General features: G+C 41.2%; 3 protein-coding genes across 5 annotated transcripts; 1 reads left to right on the top strand and 2 right to left on the bottom strand.

Moving 5' to 3' along the window:
* Positions 1 to 6,782: 6,782 nt before the first annotated feature.
* LOC103431920 (uncharacterized) lies at positions 6,783 to 7,832 on the bottom strand. The gene has a single exon (XM_017331350.3). The coding sequence runs from the start codon at positions 7,830 to 7,832 to the stop codon at positions 6,783 to 6,785; it is 1,050 nt and encodes a 349-aa protein (XP_017186839.3).
* An 8,559-nt stretch (positions 7,833 to 16,391) lies between these two features.
* Positions 16,392 to 19,497, bottom strand: LOC103402999 (serine/arginine-rich splicing factor RSZ21-like). Of its 3 annotated transcripts, XR_011577009.1 has the most exons (7): positions 19,147 to 19,497; positions 18,874 to 18,976; positions 18,671 to 18,759; positions 18,247 to 18,481; positions 17,751 to 17,879; positions 17,394 to 17,594; positions 16,392 to 17,264 (listed from the first exon to the last, which is right to left on the bottom strand). XR_011577009.1 is itself a non-coding variant. In XM_008341792.4 (6 exons), the coding sequence occupies exons 2-6, from the start codon at positions 18,960 to 18,962 to the stop codon at positions 17,588 to 17,590; spliced, it is 549 nt and encodes a 182-aa protein (XP_008340014.1). In that variant the 5' UTR covers positions 18,963 to 18,976; positions 19,147 to 19,497; the 3' UTR covers positions 17,335 to 17,587. The 3 variants fall into 3 exon arrangements, 2 of the variants coding, with proteins under 2 accessions (XP_008340014.1, XP_008340015.1); XM_008341792.4 differs by lacking the exon at positions 16,392 to 17,264 and having other exon boundaries at positions 17,335 to 17,594; XM_008341793.4 differs by lacking the exons at positions 16,392 to 17,264; positions 17,394 to 17,594 and having other exon boundaries at positions 17,747 to 17,879.
* On the top strand, positions 19,436 to 24,152 carry LOC103402998 (putative potassium transporter 12). Its single transcript, XM_008341791.4, has 9 exons — positions 19,436 to 20,098; positions 20,569 to 20,797; positions 20,904 to 21,152; positions 21,457 to 21,507; positions 21,664 to 21,924; positions 22,046 to 22,098; positions 22,193 to 22,307; positions 22,436 to 22,690; positions 22,952 to 24,152. The coding sequence occupies exons 1-9, from the start codon at positions 19,838 to 19,840 to the stop codon at positions 24,010 to 24,012; spliced, it is 2,535 nt and encodes an 844-aa protein (XP_008340013.2). The 5' UTR covers positions 19,436 to 19,837; the 3' UTR covers positions 24,013 to 24,152.
* Positions 24,153 to 24,431: the final 279 nt, after the last annotated feature.

The following is a 24,431-nucleotide window of genomic DNA, read 5'->3' as shown; positions in this document are numbered from 1 at the left end:
GGCAGCCTTAGTATTTGCCCAGTATTATTTGTGAATTCCAAACTTTGCTTATAATTGTAGGTATGTAAAAGCTGCCAATTGGATTTGTTCCCCAGATGATAATGGCATACTAATGTAATGGTTGTTCTTTTGCTTTGATGTACGAGTAAGAAGATTGTTTTGCCCCTTATGTATCTTGCTTCTTTCTGTTCCACGAAGTTGCCAAGAAAAAAAGTACTTTGTGATCGTTTTATGGTGATGTGTAGAAAAATTTGTCTTTTTTTCTTTGTATTAGCAACCTATTACCCCTTCATGAGCATGTTCAGTTAAGAAACTTTAGATTTTTCTTCTGTTTAATTTCTCATCTGATAGTTTCAATATTAATAGAGTCCAATTAACATCCATATTGGAATGACAATCGAGAAATGCAATGACATACTTCTAATTCCATCCTCATTAAGTGTCTTGGTAACAATCAAGAATTGAATGACATGTTTCTCATTGTTTGTTTCTGTTACAGATCTACAAAGGATGATGAAAGCATTTCGTCATTGATCTTTGGAGAAACAGAGGCATGCATATAAAATATGTAATTACCCAGAACCTTTGTTTCAGTTGAAGCATGTCATCAAAGAGAGTAGTCAATTAACAGTTGCCAATTGATATTAGGTCTTAAATATAATTTTAGCTTTCATTTTTTTTTTTATAAATTAAAACTTTTTACAGAGTTTTATTTTTATGTAGATGGGTGAAATATATATATATATATATATATATATATATATATTGTAATATTACTTTGATTTGCAGATATGCCATTGCAGCAATAGTACATATATTTTCAATTTAAACATCCTATATATTTTCATACTGCATGTTGTCTGGGTAACCTCAAACAGATATGTCAAACATTTTTTTTCTAATTTGTTGTAGTGTTTCCATTTTTTGGTGCAGAGCTCCACGATTGGCTAGAGTGAATCTTGGTATCTTCATATGCATGCAATGTTCAGGGATCCACAGTAGTCTTGGGGTACATATATCAAAGGTATAATTTTCGGTTATGCAAAAACTTCAAATTCGTTTTTTTATTTGTATGGTACTCAATTCCATATTTTATGCGTTATGCTAATGAGTTTCGGTTCTATTTTTCCCTGCATTATTATGATGATTTGGATGCTTTTGTAGGTGAGATCTACCACTTTGGATACATGGCTCCCAGAGTAGGTTGCATATATCCAATGTAAGTACCAATGCTGTTTTACCAGCTTCTTTCCATTCTGGTAGTAAGGTCATTACTCTGTCAAGCAAGGTTGCACTGAGAGTGAGAACACCGAGGGCACACTCTCTTACCCTCACTGACCCACATTAAAAAAGAGGCACATTATGTTTGCACCCTATTTTCGCATATCTCTATAAATTTAGCTATTTTTTATCCAGTTTTTTTTTTTCGTTAAGCTTTCATCTTGCTGTTAATTTAGGTGTTTTCTATCTGTGTTGGTCCATCTACTTATACTTTTCAAATGTTGGTTCATCTTATGTTACATATGAAATGATAATTATCGCACGAGGAGAAGCAGAGGGCATTATTGCAAATGCAGTGGAGAGTTTTCGTAATAAGCCACAAGAGGGCCTAGAAGTGAATTCAAAGAAGGTTGGCTATACAATAGATTACTCTCTCTCTCTCTCTCTCTCTTCCCCCCCCCCCCCCCACAAACACAGATTAAATTACTATAAGTTGCTTACAATAGATTACTCTCTCTCTCTCTCTCTCTCTTCCCCCCCCCCCCCCCACAAACACAGATTAAATTACTATAAGTTGCTTAGTTGCAGTTGATTGGATGTATTGGTTAATCTTAATTTTAGTCCACATAAATTACTATGGCTGTGGAAATTGAACTAAAAAGTACATTTCTTTTTTAAAATTGAATTTTTTTTCCTATATAAGACTTTTCGTTTCTCGATACTAAGTCTAAAATAGAGATTTCAGAGCAAAACATTGATCCAGTATAAGTGAGTTGTGATTTTGTAGTTTATTTATGTTTCCAGATAAAATCTACGAGATTAGAAAGAGAAAAAGGGCAAAGGAAAGCTATGGTGACTCTCGGAAGATGGTTCAAGTCTCTGTTGGAGGTACATTGGATTTATGTTTATTACGTGTTTAGTACATTGTTTGGACTATAGATTTGGATTGAACTCAATGTTGTCCATGTATATAAATATATGTGCGTAAATATATTTTTGTGTGAATATATGTGTGCATATAGATTTATACATTGTTAGGACTAATAATGTTTGTGCTGTTGGGATTTTCGATTGGGATTGGGGGCTAACAAGGACTAGGGATGTTGGATAGCATCTTAATTTATATGGGAGTTGATCTTTTCTTCTCTGTGAATCAGGATTGACGATTTCATTTTGCACAGGCCATACTGATTAAAGATGCTATGGTGTTGTCAAAGATAAACCTGACATATAAAGTTGGATATTTCAAAGTTGCATGTTTTCTGTTTAACCATTTTGTTTTTCCTACTTCTTCAGTTTCAATCTTACTTTCGACTACTACTTTTAAGATGTTGTTTTGGCTAGACTTTTGGATGAGGCCAGTCCTGCAAATATATAATTTTCTCTTCTTTTACCTAAGATATTGATTTTTTTTGTCATTCATCGGTTTGAAGAATGCATTTGATCTGCTTGAGCATAATATTCTGATCTCAAACCACTTTCACAAAGCTGATTTATTATCTACACGTGTGCTATTTTCATTTCAAATTGTGACTGCTATTTTGCTTTTCCCATTCTCATATTCCTAACAAGTGACCTCTGAAATTTATTGCCTATATCTTTTCGAAGCGCTTCAGGTATAAATTCACCTCACACTTCCTTGACAGGGGAGAATCAGACCATTGAGTGGGCTATACGACTAACAGTTGCTCTGAACATTGCCAAAGCATTAGATCACTGCAGCAGCGAATGCCGCCCATTGTACCATGATTTAAATGCATATATGGATCTCTTTGATAAGGTGTTGTCTCAAATTTCCTTTCCCAAACGATAATTAATAAAATAGAGGACCAATTAAGTCTTTGAAAGACAAATTTCTTTGTCTACGTTGCTGAGTATTTGGAGCTTGCAACTTTCATTGGTTATTATATTTGATTGAGTTAAAGTTGGATTTCTGGATTTTGACTTTTCCATTTGTTTCTCTGTTGCAAAGTTGGCTTCATTTCAGTCCAGTAACTCTCTAAATAGGTCCAATAACTCACTAAATAGGCAAGTCAAGAAGAATTCAGCATTGCACGCCTTTTTTGGTATGCTGTTTAAATCTGTATGTCATTTTATTCATTCTTCATGTTTAACTTTGTTCTGCAGGCTTCCTATGGCTAACTTAAGCATTTAAGTTATTCATTTGTTAAAGATGTTAGCTATTTTGGAACAGTTTGAAAGTTAATGCATGACTCGATGATGACTTTTAGCTTGCCCCACTTTTCTTTCACGCTCTCACTTCATTCATGTGCTGAGTCATGGTTTAACTGTCTAAATTCAAGAACTTAAAATGGCCAGCAGGCTAAAAAGTGATTAGATTTTGAGATGCATTTTTTGGTTTCTCATTATTTCTTTGTTTTGTATTTTTCATTTATTAATGTTCTTTTGGCAGCTTATTTGATTGTATTTGTGGTTTCCCGGGGACGAACAAATCCTCTCCTTAAACGTCGATTCTAGAAGAATCACATTTCTGATGACCTCTGGGAGAGAATGATTAGTTGGAGGTTTAAGCTTTTGATAAGATACAAATTGAAACATTATTTTGTGTTTGTGTGTTTATCTCTATATATATTATTATACATATGTGTAATCATTTGCTGCTCTACTTAATCATCATATTTTTTATTTGGGTTTCTGAAGTTCCGGGACGAGTTCGCCGCGACCAAAATTGATGCCTTACTTCGATTCCAAACTCTCCAAAGCTGCCTTCTTTATAGATCATCAAAGCAGTGCTGAAATTCTGAGAAGGTATATTTAGAAACAATTATTGAGTTTTACCAAAAATTTTGCTCATTTTTTTTTCTTCATTTTCTTATGAAATTTAGGTTTTTTGAGTAATGGGTTAGGAATTAATTCTTAATCAATAATAGGTATTGTAGTTGAGCTGCAAATAGTGTTGAAAGTATTAGATGATCTTAGTTGCGTGAGATTATTGTGTTTCTAATCCACCTAATTCATTTCAAATAGTGGCGATTCTTGGTGTACCTGAATAACCCATACTAAGTTGAATGTATATAAAAAGCCAAGCTGCTTATCTTATCGACGTCATTCACTCATGTATCCCTCTGTTCATTCATGACAGTTGGTTCCCGCCGCAACGCGCGGGCTTATTATCTAGTTCTAATTCTATTTTAAGGTTAGGCTAGGGCAAAGTGTGCTCGCCCTTGCACCCAAGTTTGAAGCCCCTTCGCTATAGGTTAGAATAGAGTTGATTTATGGTAACACGTATATACAAAGACGCACAAATTCACGAGATGAGAAATGTTACTGGAAGTAATACATTGTTTTCACATAAATGAACGCAGAAAAAGGAGCATCTATAAAGTCTTGATTGCAGTTTCTAGTTCTTGCATGTAGTGCTCATTCCTCAACAGCTTCCACCTCTCTTCCTACTTCATCGCCAACAGTTTCGACATGCTTATCGTATTGCTCGCGAGTTTTCACTTCTCTTCCTACACCAACACATTTGACACATTCATTGTTCTCATTGAACGCTCGATTCTTGCAATCGTAGAAATATACCATGCAGACAACCCACACTTCAACACATTCCCCAAGCAGAACAAGCTAATCTGTGCAATGATCCCATTCTCCTTTTCATGCATGCCAAAGTACAAACATGGCAACCTTAAACTTAATCCCCAAGCAAAGAAAACAAGCATCAAACGAAGCCCCTGCCACTTGTTACCTCTGCTGTAAGAAATAGCCAGAGCTAATGCTTTAGTTCCATGAACCCCATCCAATATCGAAGCCACAAGACTCACGTTCCACACCGCACTCAGCGCCAGATACCGTGCTGAAGCGCCACCAATGCCAGAAAACACAGCACAGCAAACAATACATGGCACACAAAGTTCCTCAAAATAACAGTGTAGGTTGTTGGTGTACATATTAGTCCAAGTAAAGTAGAAGTTGATAAGAAGAGAACATAGAGATATGCCTTTGAGCGTTACGTTAGAAAAGGGTTTATTTACCATGTCCTTGAGAGTCATCGTTGGTGTCTCTTCCGTGTATATAGTCGATGCCAAGTCAAAGATCGCAATAATGCTTCCAAGAACTAGCCTCTAGGAGATGGAGAGGCACCAGATAAAGAAGACATAGCTGAATCAACTGATGAACAAGCTCTTTGTTCAGTCTACTGGTTATATTAGTTTTGCTGGGCCTGCTGGAAAAATGCTGTAGCGGTAAACTAGGGGTTGCTTTGCATTTTCCAAGATTTTGACCAGGAATTTTGGAAACAAATTTCATAGTAGACCATGAAACAGAACAAAGGGAGGGAGGTTAGAATCGTGAAGATGACGAAGTTTATGTTTCTGGTAGGGATTTATGTTACTTCGCCATAAGGCTGGTTTCTGTCTCCATGCTTTCGATTCATAGCTCTATCCAAATACAATGGAGAGACTTTGTCAAGGAATTCACATGAAGTCTTTCTTGATGGCGTTTAATTGAAATATTAAGATATAAAATTAGTAATAATTACAAGGAATGGTTCCTAAGAGCATAACACCTTGATATCCTCAAATTAACTCGGACGCAATAGCCAACAAGGATCTACAAAACATACATTCAAGAAGAAGAATTTTTTTTAATAGAAACTACTACATGTGTAGTTTTACGCATCACAATCTTCTGGACGAGAGATTCTTATTGCTTTTTTAAGAATTTATAGCGACCTTATTGTTGTGATGATTCTTGCAAATCGCAGTAGTAAACTGTGAGAGTCACCCAAGTTATAATCTTCCCCAAGCACAAGAAGCTTGTGTCAAGGAGATCATATGAAGGTATACATGTGGTAGTACTGATATGTCCATCTGGCAAGGAGGCTTGACAAATTGAAGCTCCAAGGAGAAAACAGAAGCATCAAAAGTAACCCTTTTAGCCTGTTTCCTTTGCTTAACTCTGATGATGCTGAAATGGCTTCAAACAATCATCTCTTCTCCTCTAAAATGGAAACAACAATGCTTAAGTTACACCTCGCGATGTACTCCAAACATTTCGCAATAGCCAAGCTGTAAACTATCCAATATATAGCCAGGGAAAGCTGGGAGGGTCCAGTTGGGTGGCCTGATGGAACTAACGGCCTTGTGTAACCCTCCACAGCACTTAGAGAAAGATAGCACAAGAGTGAAATAGACATCAATGTAAGCATACGCTCGTGCCACCTTTTTTTTATTGGTTACTGAATTTCGAAGAAGATTTCACAGACCGAACATTGTCCTCTCATTACTAGTATAAATTGTTGAGGCGGCATCAATGGTTGTGAGCACAATGAGGAAGTTAACAAGGGTAGAAAGGAAGACTTTCAGAATTTAAAAGGATAAATTTAGAGCCATGACAATTGATGGCATAGACATAGAGTGTGTGGTGCGGGAAATATGTATGTACAAAAAAGATGTGGTAAGACTAGCATTTCTCTTAAGAAATTGCTAGAAGAAAAAGCAGCAATTACAAACTTCGGAATCAGTGATCTTATTTCTTGATCTAAAAAACTAATGGCGAGCGGACTTCAAATTCCCCCAACAATTTAGCTTAAGTTTAGTTTAACGTAGAGTATTGCCTGTATCAAAAGAAGTCACGGCCGCGGCCTTTTGGTGACGGTTCTTACAATCGTAGTAATAAACTGTGAGAACCTCCCAAATGATAACATTCCCCAAGCACATGAAGATTGTGTCAAGGAAATAAAAAGCAAAGATAGTTGTAAATTCCCGAGCAACGAGGGCTGGAAAATTGAACTTTGCAACAGAATACAGAAGCATAAGAAAGAAGCCTCTTAGTCTGTTTCCTTTGGTTAACTCTGATGAGGCTGAAATGGCTTCAAATACTCCTACCTTCTCCTCTAAAATGGAAACAACAACGCTTAAGTTCCACCGTGCGCTGTAATCTAACCATATCGCAAAGGCCAGGCCGTAAACTATCCAATGTATCTTCCGGAAGAGCCGGAAGAACCTAGTAGGGCAGCCTATCGGGTATAACGGCCTTGCGTAATGCCAATAGACAACAGCAGCCGAAGAAAGATTGCACAGAAGGGAAATAGAGAAGAATGTAAGCATACGCTCGTGCCACCTTTTTTTCATCACTGAACTTCGAAGAAGATTTCGCAGACCAATCATTGACCTCTCATTGCTAGCATAGATTGTTGAGGCAGCATGGATGGTTGTGAGTACAATGAGGAAGTTACCGAGGGTAAAAAAATACACTTGCAGAATTTGAATGGCTACATCTAGAGCCCATGAAATATCAGAAATCATAGGGTTGGAGTGGTAAGAAAGACTCGTTCGCAGATTTATTGCGTGCACAATCAAACTAGGCTGGAAGTCATAAGGCAATTGGTGTATCAAGGTCAGAAAAAATAGTGGAAGGGAAGTAATCAATGTCAAGATTATGAAATTGGGATTTCGAAATGGGATTGTCAGGGCAGATTCAATGATACCAAACGTGCCGAGAATCCACTGCATCACCTCAGAAAATCTCGGGATCTTCATCCCCTCAGTTTCACAACTACAAAAGTTTGAAGATTGTGGATCTTGTGTTGCTTCATCCTCTATATGTACTAGTTTTTCGACAAAATCGAACGAGTCTAGCTGGTGCATCTCATCTTCTTTTTCGGGGTGATAAGCCAAAGCACGTCATATAGTAAATTAAACTTAAGCATTCTCGAGTATTGAAATGTCCACAGAGTAGAGGACAAAGAAATGACACCATTTTTCTTAGCCCCTTGTAAACGCCTGCAAATTTTAGTTATATTCTAAGGTTAGATCAGGACAGTGCCGTCCTGTCCCCTGTGCACAGTGGCAAGGAGGGTTGGCAACCGAAGCTCCAAACAGAATGCGGAGTTCTAAGTTTTACTTCGATTACACTGTTTAAGGGCTGGTTTGGTATTGCTGTGCTGTGAGAAGCTCATTTTTGCTGCTTCACGTTTTCAGCTTTTTTTTACCCAAAACTGTGAAAATAAGCTGTTTTTAAGTGTTTACCAAACAATTTTTTGAGCTCAGCTTTTTTTTATACCCACTTTTTATAAAAGCACATCAGTGCCAAACCAGTACTAAGTCTAGCCGGCTGACGCCTCCCATTTTCTTATTTGGGATTAAGAACCAAAGCATACTGGAGTCTCCACAAAGTACAGGACAAGTTGAAATACATAAGAACTATAAATCATACAAGCTACTTTGAGAAATACATAATTTACATCAATCTTCTTCTATCGACAACTTCGTATCCTCTATTCTCTTCTAGATAGGGCAATCTTTGTCGATCTCTGCGGCAATTCTTGCCATTATGATACTCCTTCCTCTTCAAGTTATAGGGTAGACCGGTATAGGTTTTAGTAACATTCTAGTTGACAATGGTACACGTTCGCTAATTAATCGATTTAAGCAGTTATCATCTTCCCCACACAGTGATTTTACTCTACGAGATCTTAGTGTTAAAATCCTAGGAATTTATGGCAACCCTTTGTGACGGTTCTTACAATCGTAGTAATAAACCGTGAGAACCACCCAATTCATAACCTTCCCCAAGCACAGGAAGCTTGTGTCAAGAACATCATATGCAATTACACTTGGAAAAGTGCATTTTGCAATGAGGGTCGGAAAACGGGAGCTCCAAACACAATACAAAAGCATCAAAACGAACCCTCTTCTTGTATTTCCTTCGCTCAACTCCGCTGCATCTGAAAAGGCTTCGAAACCTCTGTTATCCTTCTCTAAAATGGAAACCACAACACTCAGATTCCACCAAGCGCCGTACTCCACCCATTTATCAAAGGCCACAACAGGAACCACCATGTTTATAGCCTGCAATAACCTGTTTGAGCAGCTTGACGAAAGCAATGGCTTCGCGTGATGATGCCAATAGTAAACAGAACTTAAACAAATGTGTGACAAGAGGGACACAGTCAAGAATGTAAACATGGGCTCGCGCCACCTTGTTTTGGTTATTGAGTTTCGAAGAAGATCTCGGAGACTCACTTTCCACCTATCACTACTAATGTAGACTGTTGAAGCAGCATATATAGTTGTGAGTGCAGTGAAGAAACTAACAAGTTCAGAAAGGTACACTCTCAGAAGTTGAATCATGTGACCTTTGGGGTGGTGAGTAAGAACTCTTAGCTGAATTGCCGCCTCCTCCATGATCAAAGGAGGCTGGCTAGAAGGCAATCTTGGTACTAAAGTCATACAAAATAGTGGAAAGGAGGTAATCAGTACGAATGTTATGAAACTGGGATTTCGAAATGGGATGTTCGCGGCTGATCCGATCACGCCAATGGTGTCACGAAACCACAGCTTCATCTCGGAAAATCTTGGGATCTCCATTCCCTCCGTTTCGATACTATGAACTGCTTCCTCTTCAGTATATATGGAAGTCTTGGGTAGTGCTGTGATACAAAACGTAGGATAAAAAATCCAGTTTTATTCTCGATTGCAACGGGAGAAGTCTAGCTGTTGCTTCTCATTTTCTTAATTTGGGATGAAGATCCAAAGCAGATCATGTAAATAAAGTTGCTAATGCACTCTTAATTCACTGAAATGTCCAAAGAAGTAGAGGACAATGGGAGAACAGAGACAAACATAAGACGTAAGAAGGCAAAAGACACCAACTCGGAAAAACAAACACAAAATCCAAGAGAACCTAATGTCACGGGATGACTCTTTAAGCCTTCCGCCCGTGCGGCACTTAGACTTGAATACCTCGACGAACAAGCTAAGTAAGCCTTCGAAGCCTCGCTTCCCCGGATCGAATCACAAAGAAAGCTAAGATAGCTTGGAGAATGCTAAGATCACTTAGAAGATGGGAGAAAGGAAGCTTTGTATTGAAAGTTAAGAGAACTTTACAATTGCTTACAATTCTTGGATGGTTTGGCCAAATGGCCTTACCTCCTATTTATAGGCCTAAGTCACCTCCTCAATGGAGGGTTCTAGAATCCCCTACTTACATCCAAAAATATCTAGCATAGTTCTAGATACAACTTGCCTAATCTAGATTATTCTAGGTGAGGCTTAAATATGTACACTTGTGTGGAATGTTCCGGAATGCCCTAGATTATCTTGAATGCTCCGCCACGTTCTTGATTTCTCCGGGACGTTCCAGAAGCTTCCATGAAGACATGGCTTCATGGGCTTAGATATATGATGTCTTGGGCATTTTCTTTGTTTTTAACATGCGGCCCGTGACATCCTCCCCCACTTAAGCCGTCGACGTCCTCGTCGACTCTTGCCTCTCGAATGTCTGAATCAAGTCCTTATATTGCCATAAGGACATCTCCTTCTCCCATGTTGCTTCGGAGTATGGTAGCCCCTTCCATTTGACAAAGTACTCCACATGCTTTGGTTGTCTTGGTCGCACCACGACACGCTTGGCTTCAATGCTCTCCACTTCTTTGTCAAATGCCTCCGTCATCAAAGGGGGTGCTCGATGAGACTCACCTCGACTTGGTTCCTCATTGTCTGCATGATAAGGCTTCAAGTTGCTTACATGGAACACCGGGTGAAACTTGAGGCGGGGTGGGAGTTCCACAACATACGCGGCTTTGCCAACCTTCTTGATGATAGGGAATGGTCCCTCATATTTCCGCAACAAGCTCTTGTGCAAGCCACGAGTACTCTTGTGCTGAGACGCATTGAGCTTCACAAAGACTTGGTCGCCAGTTTGGAACTCCACATTCCTTCGCTTGCGATCCGCCCATTTTTTCATCTTCTTTGAAGCCTTCTCCAAATGAGCTCGAGCAAGTTCGTGGGCTAATTGCCACTCCTTAGCGGTTTTGAAAGCGGCTGGATTATTCCCCGTGTAGCCAGTCACGACCGTGTTCGGGGTCAAGGGTTGTTGCCCTATAGCCAACTCGAACGGACTTTTCCCCGTCGACTCCGAACGTTGCAAGTTATAAGAGAATTGGGCAACATCAAGTAACTTAGCCCAATCTCGTTGATTGGCACTAACATAGTGCCGCAAATAAGTCTCCAACAATGCATTAACCCGTTCCGTTTGTCCATCAGTTTGGGGATGAAAAGCTGTGGAGAAGTCTAACTTCGAGCCAAGTAGTTTGAAGAGCTCCTTCCAAAATCTACCCGTGAAGCGAGCATCTCGATCACTGACTATGCTCCTCGGAACACCCCAATACTTCACCACATGCTTTAGAAACAAGCGTGCAGCTACTTCGACTGTGCACTCCACAGGTGCAGGTATGAAAGTGGCATACTTGGTGAATCTATCGACCACGACGAAGATAGATCCACATCCATCAGACTTGGGCAAATGTGTGATGAAATCCATGGTTAAACATTCCCATGGTCTTGATGGGGTGGGAAGTGGTTCCAACAGTCCTCCCGGTTGCCTTTGTTCCACTTTGTCTTGTTGGCACATAAGACAAGTCTTCACGTATGAATCTACATCATCCCGCATTTGTGGCCAATAATAAGCATCGCTCACCAAAGCCAACGTGCGGTGAGTGCCAGGATGTCCTGCCCACATTGAGTCATGGCACTCCTTAAGGATTTCTTTCCTTAAGCTTCCCCACTTTGGGACATAGATCCGCTTGCCTTTGGTGTATAGCAAGCCGTCCTCAAGCCAAAACCTTCTTGTCTTCCCATCCTTGACAAACTCCACAATGTTCTTGGCTTGGACGTCATGTGATAAACCTTCTCGGACACGGCCCAAGAGATGGCTTTGCGGCTTGAGTACCGTAGCCATTAACTCTACTCGTCTACTTAGAGCATCGGCCACCACGTTCTCCTTTCCTTGCTTGTACTCTAGCTTGTAATCAAACTCCGCTAAGAACTCTTGCCACCTTGCTTGCTTAGGTGTGAGCTTTTGTTGGGTTTGAAAGTAGCTAGTGGCAACGTTGTCCGTCTTGATGACGAATGGGGTACCAAGCAAGTAATGCCTCCAAACTCTAAGGCAATGGACGATGGCGGTCATCTCCTTTTCATGGGTCGTGTACCTCTTCTCGGCATTGTTTAGCTTGCGACTTTCATAGGCTATCGGATGTCCCTCTTGCATCAACACTCCTCCTATGGCAAAGTCGGAAGCATCAGTGTGCAACTCGAATGGCTTACTAAGGTCGGGCAACCTTAGTACAGGCTCCTCCATTAGGGCCTTCTTCAACCTCTCAAAGGCCTCTTGACACCGGTCCGTCCATTCCCATGCCTTGTTTTTCTTAAGAAGGTCTGTTAAGGGTGCCGCTATAGCTGAATACCCTTTTATGAATCTCCGATAGTAGTTGGCTAGCCCCAGAAAGGATCGTAGTGTTGGTACCTTGGTCGGCGGTTCCCACTCTTGAATGGCCTTGATCTTGCCCTTTTCCATCATAAGTTTCCCCTCCTTTATCTTGTGGCCAAGAAATTCTACTTCTTTTGTGGCAAATGAGCATTTCTCCTTCTTGACATAGAGTTCATGCTCCCGAAGGGTCTTGAACACTATGCGCAAGTGCTTGACGTGCTCCTCCAATGTCTTGCTATAGACAACGATATCATCAATGTAAACCACGACAAACTTGTCAAGATAAGGATGGAATACCTTATTCATCAATGTGCAGAATGTTGCGGGGGCATTGGTTAGACCAAATGGCATGACTTTATACTCGAACGCTCCATATCTGGTCACCATCGCCGTCTTCGATTCGTCTCCAGGGGCTATCCTCACTTGGTAGTATCCCGATCGAAGATCTAATTTTGTGAAGTACCTTGCTTCACCAAGTTGATCGAATAAGTCGGCGATCAACGGAAGTGGGTACTTGTTCTTGATGGTAATCTTGTTCAATGCTCTATAGTCGATGCACAACCTTAGGCTACCTTCTTTCTTGCGTTGGAACAAGACAGGTGCACCATATGGGGACTTGGAGGGTTGGATGTAGCCAGCATCAAGCAGCTCGTTGAGTTGCTTCCTCAATTCCTCCAACTCGGGTGGCGACATCCTATAAGGTGATTTGGAGGGAGGCTTAGCACCAGGCTCCAACTCAATTGCATGGTCGACCTCTCTCCTTGGTGGCAACTTCTTTGGCAGTTCCTTAGGCATCACGTCCGCAAACTCCACAAGGACGTCTTCCACTTGTTTAGGCAAAGGCCCGTGCTTCTCCTCCCCTTCATTCAACATTAGGGTTGCAAGAAATGTGGCCTCGCCTTTCTTCCAAGACTTGGCAAATTGAATTGCCGACAAGTGCTGGGTACACTTCTTGGCTTGCCTTTCCAATGGCACCAAGCAAGGTTGTCTTCCGTCGGATAGGATACAGAAGACATTGTAGAATGGAATGGGAAAGGCTCGTACCTTGTCCATGAACTCTAACCCAATGACTACGCCATAGTCGTCCATCTTGACTACGGTGAAGTCGATTGTTCCCTTCCATGTGCCAATGTCTACGTGTACATTGCGCGCAACTCCAACAATGGGGGTGGCAGCGGAATTTACCGTCTTCACGCTACCGGGCTCCTTGGTGACTCGGAGGCCAAGCCTTGTGGCTTCCTCCGACGTCATGAAGTTGTGTGTTGCTCCCGTGTCCACCAACACACGCGTCGTCTTGTCACCAGTCTTGACGTCGACGAACAATGATCCTCCCCCAACTTGAGCCTTAGGTTGTGGGAGGGTTGTCTGGATGACATTCAGTAGACGGATGCATCCCATCGTTGCATCGTTACTCTCCTCGGCCTTATCCTCCTTGAAGGTCATGGCCTTAAGGGCCTTCTTTTGTGGGCAATCTCGCATCATGTGAGGGCCGTCGCATAGGTAACAAGTGGGTTGCCAAGGCTTACCTTTGCCTTTGTCATGCTTATCGGCTTTCTTCTCCTTCGGTTTGCTTGTCTCGGCCTTGTCATTCGGCTTGTGTTCTCCCCCACTTCTCTCATGGTTACCCCTCTTCCCCGTGGACTTGGAATCACCTTGGTGGCTTGATTTAAACTCAATCAAGGATTCGGCAGCGGCAATGGCATCAGACAATGTTTGCACGTGTCTCCTTTGTAGTTCGAGTTTTGCCCAATTTTGCAGTCCACTCATGAAGTACATGAGCTTGTCTTCCTCTAACATGTTGGGCACCTCGAATAACAAGCTCACGAAGGCGTTGACATAGTCTTTGACGTTCCCCGTTTGCTTGAGCCACCTTAGTTTCTCCTTGGCTTCGTACTTGGCATTTTGGGGATAGAAGTGCAACATAAGATCTTTCTTAAATTCATCCCAAGTGGTGAGAAAGAACGTACCTTGCTCAATCTCCATGCTCCGACGACGCCACCACATAAGGGCATTGTCAGCTAAGAACATGGTTGCCGTTGAGATTTTGGACTCGTCATCTTCAAGCTTCAGGTACTTGAAGTATCGCTCCACGTTCCACACGAATGTGTCGAGCTCCTTTGCTTCCCTCTTCCCATTATAGGATTTGGGTTTAAAGGAGTCGATTACCTTGGAGTCCAACGCCTTGATTTCCCTCGACCCTTGCACGAATTGCTTCACGACTGCTTCTTTACAAAACGCCACATCTCCCTTAAGTTCCCTTGTGTCCTTTATCTCTTCTTGAAGCATCACAAACCTTGCCTATATGTTGTCAAGGTGAACCTGGACTTCCCTCCGCATCTTGTCTGCCATGGTGTTGAGGGCGCCAAGGAGCTCATCTCGTAGCCCTTCCACCAAGCCACGCAGTTCATCCTTACCATTGTCCACCATGGTTTGGATTTCCTCCTTGTCAACAACGTCCTCATCAAGTCGAGTATCGAACTCGAGTATGGTTCGTTCCACCTTCTCGAGTCGCTCTTCCATGGTCTCCATCGATGCTTGCAAGTCCTTTAACTTTGGCTTGCTCTTGGCAACGTCTTGGACCTCGGCAGTACGCTCCCTTAGATCGGAGACTCCGGACACCATCTCTCCACTTGCCATATCCTACTTTCCTTCAAGTGATTCACGAGCTTGGCTCTGATACCAGCTGTCACGGGATGACTCTTTAAGCCTTCCGCCCGTGCGGCACTTAGACTTGAATACCTCGACGAACAAGCTAAGTAAGCCTTCGAAGCCTCGCTTCCCCGGATCGAATCACAAAGAAAGCTAAGATAGCTTGGAGAATGCTAAGATCACTTAGAAGATGGGAGAAAGGAAGCTTTGTATTGAAAGTTAAGAGAACTTTACAATTGCTTACAATTCTTGGATGGTTTGGCCAAATGGCCTTACCTCCTATTTATAGGCCTAAGTCACCTCCTCAATGGAGGGTTCTAGAATCCCCTACTTACATCCAAAAATATCTAGCATAGTTCTAGATACAACTTGCCTAATCTAGATTATTCTAGGTGAAGCTTAAATATGTACACTTGTGTGGAATGTTCCGGAATGCCCTAGATTATCTTGAATGCTCCGCCACGTTCTTGATTTCTCCGGGACGTTCCAGAAGCTTCCATGAAGACATGGCTTCATGGGCTTAGATATATGATGTCTTGGGCATTTTCTTTGTTTTTAACATGCGGCCCGTGACACTAAGACCCTTTGGGGCGAGAAATATTTTTTGCGTGACAGTAACACTACTACTTGGTGTGACTTATGAGTTTCAATCATTGCGACAGAATTTACGATGACCTCTTCCTAAGGCATATTTGGATCGATTACTTTGCATCCATCTTCTTGTACGGCAACATTCGTCTCTCTGACGAATTTTGCAATTATGGTAGTAACATGTGCAAACCACCCAATTCAAAACCTTCTCCAACGATGTATGAAGCTAATCATGCGTAAGTCTCCAATCATCAATCAGAGGAGAGGAAAGGAGGTGATGAAAGTGAGGGTTACGAAACTGGAGCTTTTGAAGCACGATTCCGATGGCTGATCTGATTCTATTGCAAGCACCGGATAAGAGTGGTTTCTTGGGATATTCCATGAAAATAATAAAATATAATACACATTCGATTCGTAATTATTTGCAACAGAAAGAGATCATCTCCGAATCTCTTCCACCAAAGCCACCAGATCAAGTGATCCGGGCATTGAAATTTCATCCAACGGCCCACCTGTTTGATCCCTTAAATGCTATAATAATTTTGGACTGTTTGATGAAATTTCAAAGGTCCGGATCACTTGATCTGATGGCCTTGGTGGAAGAGATCCGGAGAAGATCTCTTTCCATTTGCAACATCCACTAACATCTCAATGTTTTCTTTCACTAATTCCCATCTAAACAGTTTATGATTCCAAAATTCAAACTTTCAGGATCTTTTATCCACTCAATCTCAATCCGGATCATCAATTTACAAGAGTCATCCAACACAAAATAAATTAAAATAAAATTGGAAAACAATGACTTGATGGATGCAGGACACTATTTATCATGTCAACTTTGACAAAGTAGGCAAGCAGCTTTACCTGATGAGACATATTATGGTAAAATACTTGGTATCCTATATAGCCTAGCCGTGTGTGGTCGGTCGAAGCACAACCAGACGATTGCAGTGACGAGTCTGAGATGGTGATGAATGATGGGTGTGAAGGACTCCACAATTCACAGCAACTCAGTAGATTAACCAACCACACTAACTGCACTCTAAAATTACTACCATGGATGCTCTCAACTTTCAATTACCGACCGATAATCAGACTCGAGAGGGGGGAACACCAACAGGGCAACAGCTTCACCTTCTTCAAACAGCAATCAGCAAGTGGAGAACTAACAAGATAAGGCCTTACTATGATAGAAGCACTGCAGATGATGATGTTGATGACACTCTAACATGGTCAGATGCAGCCAAATTTCTCAATGAAAAAGAAGGAGACTAACGTGCAGGTAGATGTGCTGCAGAAGTGCTGAGATGGGGAAGGCGATAAAACAACTTCATCTTCTTGAACCGGCTAATAAAAAAAGTGTGTTCATGAAGCTTTGTTGTAGAAGAATGCAATAAAAAGTGTCGTGTGCAACCAAAGTACCAAAGGTTATGGATATTCCACTTCCACTGAACAATAGGCAGGGGCAACGACAAGAAGAAGACTTTGGTGGATGCAGAGCAGAGATAGGAACCGTGAGCTATAAGATGCAGTAAGTGGCGAAACGAAGCCGTTTTAAGCCGAAAATACACCTCAAATCAAAACAAACAAACTTTAGGAACATCTATTGCAAACAATGAAAATCCAACCACAAAGAAAGAGTTCACACAAAACCATATATAAACATATATAATATGGCAACTTCAAAGTAGGAAAGCAACCTCTCATTTTTAGTACGCTGAAGCAAGAAAGTCGACGCAAACTGGTGTCCAAGCCATCCAATCCAAGTTCCTAATAAAACCCATTGTGTCACAACATCAACATAACTAACATAATTCTTGTCAACCCTATTATAACTACAATATAGCAGAGATATCATCCTTTCAAGTAATCCAGCAGTTGCTCCAATTCCAGCTTAGTCCCTGCAGAGACAAATAAGCAGATGCACTAAGCTGTATCAACAAGAAAAGAAGTCACACAAAGCCCTAACACTTTCAAGTTTCAATCCAAATACACTCTACTTGTTTGAGCTTATATCTTTCACCATTTTGTAAAAACATTGTACAGCCATGACTTACCCATTGACATAAGGTGAAGCACGGCGAGCATGGCGATATGGAGGAGACCTGCTGTAGCTGCGTCCACGTCGAGGAGGTGTGACACTACGGCGTCGTGGAGGTGATCTTCTCCTACGTGGACTATAACTCCTGCCAAAAAAGAAATCATTTGTGTAACAATTTCAATCTTTTGTATCAAAACAAAACATTTTCAATTCCCAAGTCGAAAAACAGTAGGAATCTTTTGTTCCAGATCAAAAAACTTGGCAAGCACAAGGCAGTCAATGTATCGAATTCCCAGGTCGACAAACACTCAGGAACAATGTATCGAATTTTCCATAACTCTATTCTAAGTCAGCTGAGACACGCATACCAAGAATGATGCGGTGAATCAGGGTACAAGCAATCCTCATAACCATTGAAACCAACAAAAGCATAAAGTGGAAAGGCAACGGGTCATCAGAATACAGAAGCACAATTTTAACACAGTTGAGTTAAAAAAGAAAGATGATCACACCTGCGCCCATAGCCATCATAACTAGGACTTCTGCGGCGTCGAGGGGATGGACTTCGGCGCCTTCCACCACTCCCTCCTCGTGAACCAACACGCATGCGACATTCTCGAGCAAAATGGCCAGGTTCACCGCACTCATAACACTTTAAGTCATCTCCTCCACCGCGCCCACGTCCACCACCACGGCCTCCACTACCCTTAGAATTGTGGGAAAGCTCCACACGCCACCCATTTTTACCTGCAGACAAAAAATTGGGACATACGAACCCTTGCACTTTTACCAGAATAAATGAAGATATTACGATGATGCAAATGATAATGTGGATCATAAATAAGACACACAAACTCATAACTTAAAGTTGCAAAAGTTAAACTAAAAACAAATTAACACACACAAATACAGTTAGAGAGGGATAATTGGGCAAACCATCCAAAGCTTGAACCGCGTCTAGAGCATCCCTGCGATCGTCGAATTCAATAAATGCATATCCCGGCGGTCTTCGTGCAACCCATACACTGTCATCAATTTCATAAAAATAAACCTTAGCAACACAAATCTTTTCGAACCTTACAAAATTGATCGCGAGTCGTTAAGACAACGAAAAACAAGAGTAATGCAGCAGAAAATACTTGCGAAGAACACCGAACAGCCGAAATTCATCTTCCAGATCCCTCTCGTTCACTCGAGGATCCAAATTCCCAACATAAACCCGAGTCATCGTCGCAATACCACCTTCAACCCAACAAAATATACATATATAACGCACAAAATTAATCCAATAAAAACGATTTCTCATATAAATTCCAGAAAGAATCCAACTTTCCAGGAAAAAAAATCGAACATATGGAAAGTTTAATGATATAGGCGAAACGAAAAGCGGGAGACATATCGTTGAAAATTACCTTGAAAGAAACCCTAGAGTTTGTGAAAGTTGATCGATCGGAGCGACAGGGAAACGAATTGGGTGCTCTGCGCGTGGAATCGCAGAGCTCGAATAAACCCTAGAAACCAGAGCCTATTTCCCCGCGTGTTCTTCGTCGGCTTGCACATTCCTCTTTTAACCTTAATGGTGAATTTCCTCTTTCAACCTTGTCTGCGAGTTTCGAGTATTACAAGCCCAACGGGCCCATTATTGGGCTTATGTGTAGAGTTATCTGATATCGAGGCGCGTAGCACTTTCGTTTACACGATATACGATGAATAAATATGATTAGAAAATTTTCGAGATCGTCACATTCTCAGCCAAAGAATCCGATCAAAAGAAGCAAGATAGTACCTATAAAATATGAAAAACGCGAGTGAACCCATGATTATGGCCCAATAGAGATTAGAATCCATCTACTCATTCGGCTGAAAAGCCGAACCAAGATAAAAGAATGGTTTGTTGTCATCATGTTGGTGATGTACGTTTCGGTACTCGAACCCGCTGTCGCCGTACTCATCACTCCTCACTCCTCACTCATCCGCCAGGCTCAAACCTCGGCAGGCACGACTAATAACCCACAACAAATCATTCAATTTCCTGACCAATTGCTGAAGCTAGAGTAAAAAGATTGGATTTTTGCATGTGGGTTCTGAAGGACTTGTGCAAAAATGGCAGAAGAAGATGGGATTGTGGAGAGGAGTGAGAGATTGGCGGGAAGAAGTGGGAGTGGGGTCGGGAGTGACTCGAGGTGGGTGGATGGGAGCGAGGTGGACTCGGAGTCGGCGGCCTGGTCGTTGCCTTCTGAGAATGGAGGAGGCGAAGGTGGAGAAGGGTATGGAGGATCTCTCAGGAGGAGGCTTGTGAAGAAGCCCATTAGAGTTGATTCTCTTGATGTGGAAGCCATGGAGATTGCTGGTGCTGGTGGCCACGTAATACCACAATTACTTTCGTTTTTCTTCCATTTTTTGTGAAATTAGTGAAATTTATGTGCTTTTAGTGTTTTTCTTGTATGTGTTACTTACTTTTATATTCATCAAAGGGTGTAAGATTGATAATTTGGTATATTTGGAATGAAGTAGGTTACTTTGCAGACGTGGGTGTAGCCGCATCGACTAGAGCGGAGGTGCTTCCCTATGCACCCGAGTTTGAATCCTCGTCCTTGCAATTTAGATTAGTTTGGAGTAGAGTATCGTTTGCATCAAAAACATAATCTTTATAATATGGCATTTATGTTACAACGTGTGAACCCCTTCTTTAAGAAGTTGTATGTCAGCAGAATCATGATTTGCTACTCCATATTTGCTGACAAAATTACCTTGTCTCAATTCTGTAATGTAAAGAGTTAGAAAATGCTACTATAATACTATCCATGTAAGACTAACTTAAATTAATAAATCAGGATCATTCTGTTTGGAGCACTCTTCTGTTAGGATTCCAGACTCTTGGTGTGGTCTACGGTAACGTGGGAACGAGCCCTTTATATGTCTTTGCTGATGTGTTCAGCAGGGTGCCGATCGAATCAGATGTTGATGTCTTGGGAGCTTTGTCACTAGTGATGTACACAATTGCGCTTATACCTTTAGCAAAATATGTTTTCGTAGTTCTCAAGGCCAATGATAATGGAGAAGGTAGGCACTTTTTCGTTTCACAATTATTTTGTCCTTAGTTGCTTGGTAGTAATATGGTCACGTGAGTACTTGTTAACCTGTACACGATTCATGTTTCCAATTGTAGGAGGAACATTTGCATTGTACTCACTGATATGCAGGTATGCAAATGTTAATATGCTGCCAAATCGTCAGCCAGCTGATGAACACATCTCAAATTATAGGCTCAAATTGCCCACTCCAGCATTGAATAGGGCTTTGCGGATAAAAGAAACTTTAGAAAAGAGATCACTCTTGAAAACTATCCTCTTGTTGTTCGTTTTGATGGGAACGTCGATGGTTATAGGAGATGGTATTCTAACCCCAGCAATATCAGGTACATTACTCGACTGGGCTTGAGGTGGAAATTCATGATATACTTAGCCAACGAAAATATGTCTAAGCTGTAGTTACTGACATGAAATTACATTCCTGTTAACAGCCATGGATTTTTCTGGCATCGTTTTCAAGTACCTCTTCCTTAGACAGGAAACCATAATGAGGAAGTAGGACTTTTCGTTAAATCTGGCTGAAACTGTGATATTGTGCACAATCATTTTCATACATTACATACGAGTGTCTTCCATTGTATCTGTGTAGGAGAGTATACTGATGTACTTTCTTCTTTTTGGTTGTCATAGTGATGTCTGCTGTGAGTGGCCTGCAAGGTGAAGTGCCAGGTTTTGGTACAAGTGAGTATATTTTTCTTTGTCTGATTGAGAATCTGTGGTTCATTTGTTTACTGAACTATTTTTTTTACCTGGGATGGAATTGAAAGGGTAAAATAAAAATAATAACTAATGAGTTGTGGACATTATGACCCATTATCTGATTGATCTTTATTGCAGATGCTGTGGTTATTCTTTCGGTTGTAATTCTCCTACTATTGTTCAGCATACAGCAGTTTGGGACTGGTAAAGTGGGTGTCATGTTTTCTCCAATACTTGCTTTGTGGTTTTTCAGCCTGGCATCAATTGGAATCTACAATTTAGTGAAGTATGACATTACCGTCCTGAGGGCATTCAATCCTGCTTATATATATTTTTTCTTCAAGAAGAACGATAAGGAAGCGTGGTACGCTCTTGGTGGTTGTGTTCTGTGCATAACAGGTATATCTTTCCTTTAAAGCCTGTTAGGTTTTCTAATGAGAGCCATTTGTTTTTCCTTTTTTCAACTTCTCCTATGGATTATAGTAAAGAAAACTTCCCAAATGTGGTTATGCTATTTCAGGAGCCGAAGCTATGTTTGCTGATCTAGGACATTTCTCTGTGCGAGCCATTCAGGTTGGCCAATGCATACCTTCATCTCTCCCTTGAAGAATAGCTTCATACATTTTATTTTATCGAAAGCATCGTATAATCTATACATCTTGTGCAGGTTGCCTTCAGTTTTGTGGTGTTCCCCTGCCTTCTCTTAGCTTACATGGGCCAAGCTGCCTATCTGATGAAACACACAGATTCCTCGGCTAGAATATTCTATGATTCTGTGCCAGGTGACACTTTCCAACATCTTGGCTACCATTCTTCTCAACTCTACTCTTATTGTTCCGTAAAGGGGCATCTCTCTTTATTTGGTTCCTCAGTTTGAAACTTACGGTTCCTCAATCTTGTGAACAAACAGATAGTCTTTTCTGGCCAGTCTTTGTGGTAGCTACCCTTGCTGCGATGATTGCCAGCCAAGCGATGATATCTGCTACATTTTCATGTGTTAAGCAATCAATGGCTCTCGGATGCTTCCCAAGGCTAAAGATAGTTCACACCTCAAAGAGGCGAATGGGCCAAATTTACATCCCTATTATCAATTGGTTTTTAATGATCATGTGCATAGTTGTAGTTTCCATCTTTCAAAGCACCACAGAGATTGCCAATGCATATGGTGAACTATCCTTTTCCTCTCCTTCCTATAATATTTTCGATATGCAAAGATATTCCTATATTTGTAATGAACTTGGTTTAACATTCATATTCTGATTTTATCACATGAAATTCTATATGCCGCTAGGCAGGAATCTTGTGCTTATATTCTTCACAACAATATATATGAGATTTATTAGTCCAACAGGAGTTGAGCTAACAATATATCAACTATAAATGTGTACTGATAATTTTGCTAATACAATTATATTTATTCACGCAGGAATAGCTGAAGTCGGTGTCATGATGGTGAGCACAACCTTGGTGACACTTGTGATGCTTCTCATTTGGCAGACCAACTTGTTTCTGGCTTTGTGTTTCCCGCTCGTATTTGGATCGATAGAGTTTATCTACTTGTGTGCGGTTTTATCAAAAACCAAAGAGGGTGGCTGGCTGCCTCTTGCCTTCGCCTCTTGCTTCCTCTGTGTGATGTACACTTGGAACTATGGGAGTGTGTTGAAGTACCGAAGCGAGGTCAGGGAGAAGTTATCCATGGACTCCATGACCGATCTTGGCTCCACACTAGGGACTGTGAGAGTCCCGGGAATTGGATTGCTGTATAGTGAGCTTGTCCAAGGCATCCCATCCATTTTTGTGCAATTCCTTCTTAGCCTTCCAGCTATCCACTCCACTATAGTTTTCGTCTGCATTAAGTATGTCCCTGTCCCAGTGGTTCCTCAGGAACAAAGGTTTCTGTTTCGAAGAGTTTGCCCGAAAGACTACCATATGTTCCGCTGTGTAGCCCGATACGGTTACAAAGATATCCGGAAGGAAGATCACCATTCATTTGAACAACTTCTTGTTGAAAGCCTGGAGAAGTTTCTGAGGATGGAAGCTCAAGAGATTGCCTTGGAGAGCAATTTAAATGACTCAGACTTTGACAACGATTCTTCCAGCTCAAGGGATTCGGGAGTCCCAGGAGGCAATGAGATTGAGGAACTCAGGATTCCATTGATGCGCAATGGAAGATCACAAGGGGTAGGAGGAAGATCAACCTCAGAAGAAACTGCTGCCGCTGCAACATTGCCGTCCAGTGTGATGTCATCGGATGAAGACCCGAGTCTGGAGTATGAGCTCTCTGCACTTCGAGAAGCAATGGACTCAGGATTTACGTATTTGCTAGCGCACGGAGATGTGAGGGCAAAGAAGAAATCGTTTTTCTTCAAGAAGTTAGTCATAAACTACTTCTATGCATTCTTGAGGAGGAACTGCAGAGCAAGTCCTGCAAATATGAGTGTGCCTCACATGAACATCATGCGAGTGGGAATGACTTACATGGTCTGATTTATTTATTTTTACTTGCAGAATTTATCTCATTTTATTCAGATTACTCTACTGCATGTTGCAACCTCTATGCGAGACACTGTAACAGAATTATTACATCATAAACATTAACTACGACACTCAGGTGACGCTATCTCAAATCGACTCACCACACCATATATGGTTTCATGTGATTTGTTTGCGATACCGCCACCTTAACATGCCAGGTGAAAGTGATTTTTTTTTCTTCTGTCGGTCTCTTTGTGTTTCCTTCTCTTGGTTTTAGTTCCTTTTTTTAAACACCAACCAAAGTAGTTCTTGCCGTACAAGAAGACCACTGTTGGGTCAATTTTTCTTGTCGGCCTTTAGGCAAAAGCGGCAACTTCATTTTCTTGGTGGAAAAGTATCGACCTTTAGTATAAAAAATAAAGAATATATTT

This window comes from Malus domestica, chromosome 16, assembly GCF_042453785.1.
Source record: "Malus domestica chromosome 16, GDT2T_hap1".
Taxonomy (NCBI): Eukaryota; Viridiplantae; Streptophyta; class Magnoliopsida; order Rosales; family Rosaceae; genus Malus; species Malus domestica.
Note: the sequence above shows the minus strand (reverse complement) of the source record. Positions and strands in the feature narration are given on the sequence as shown.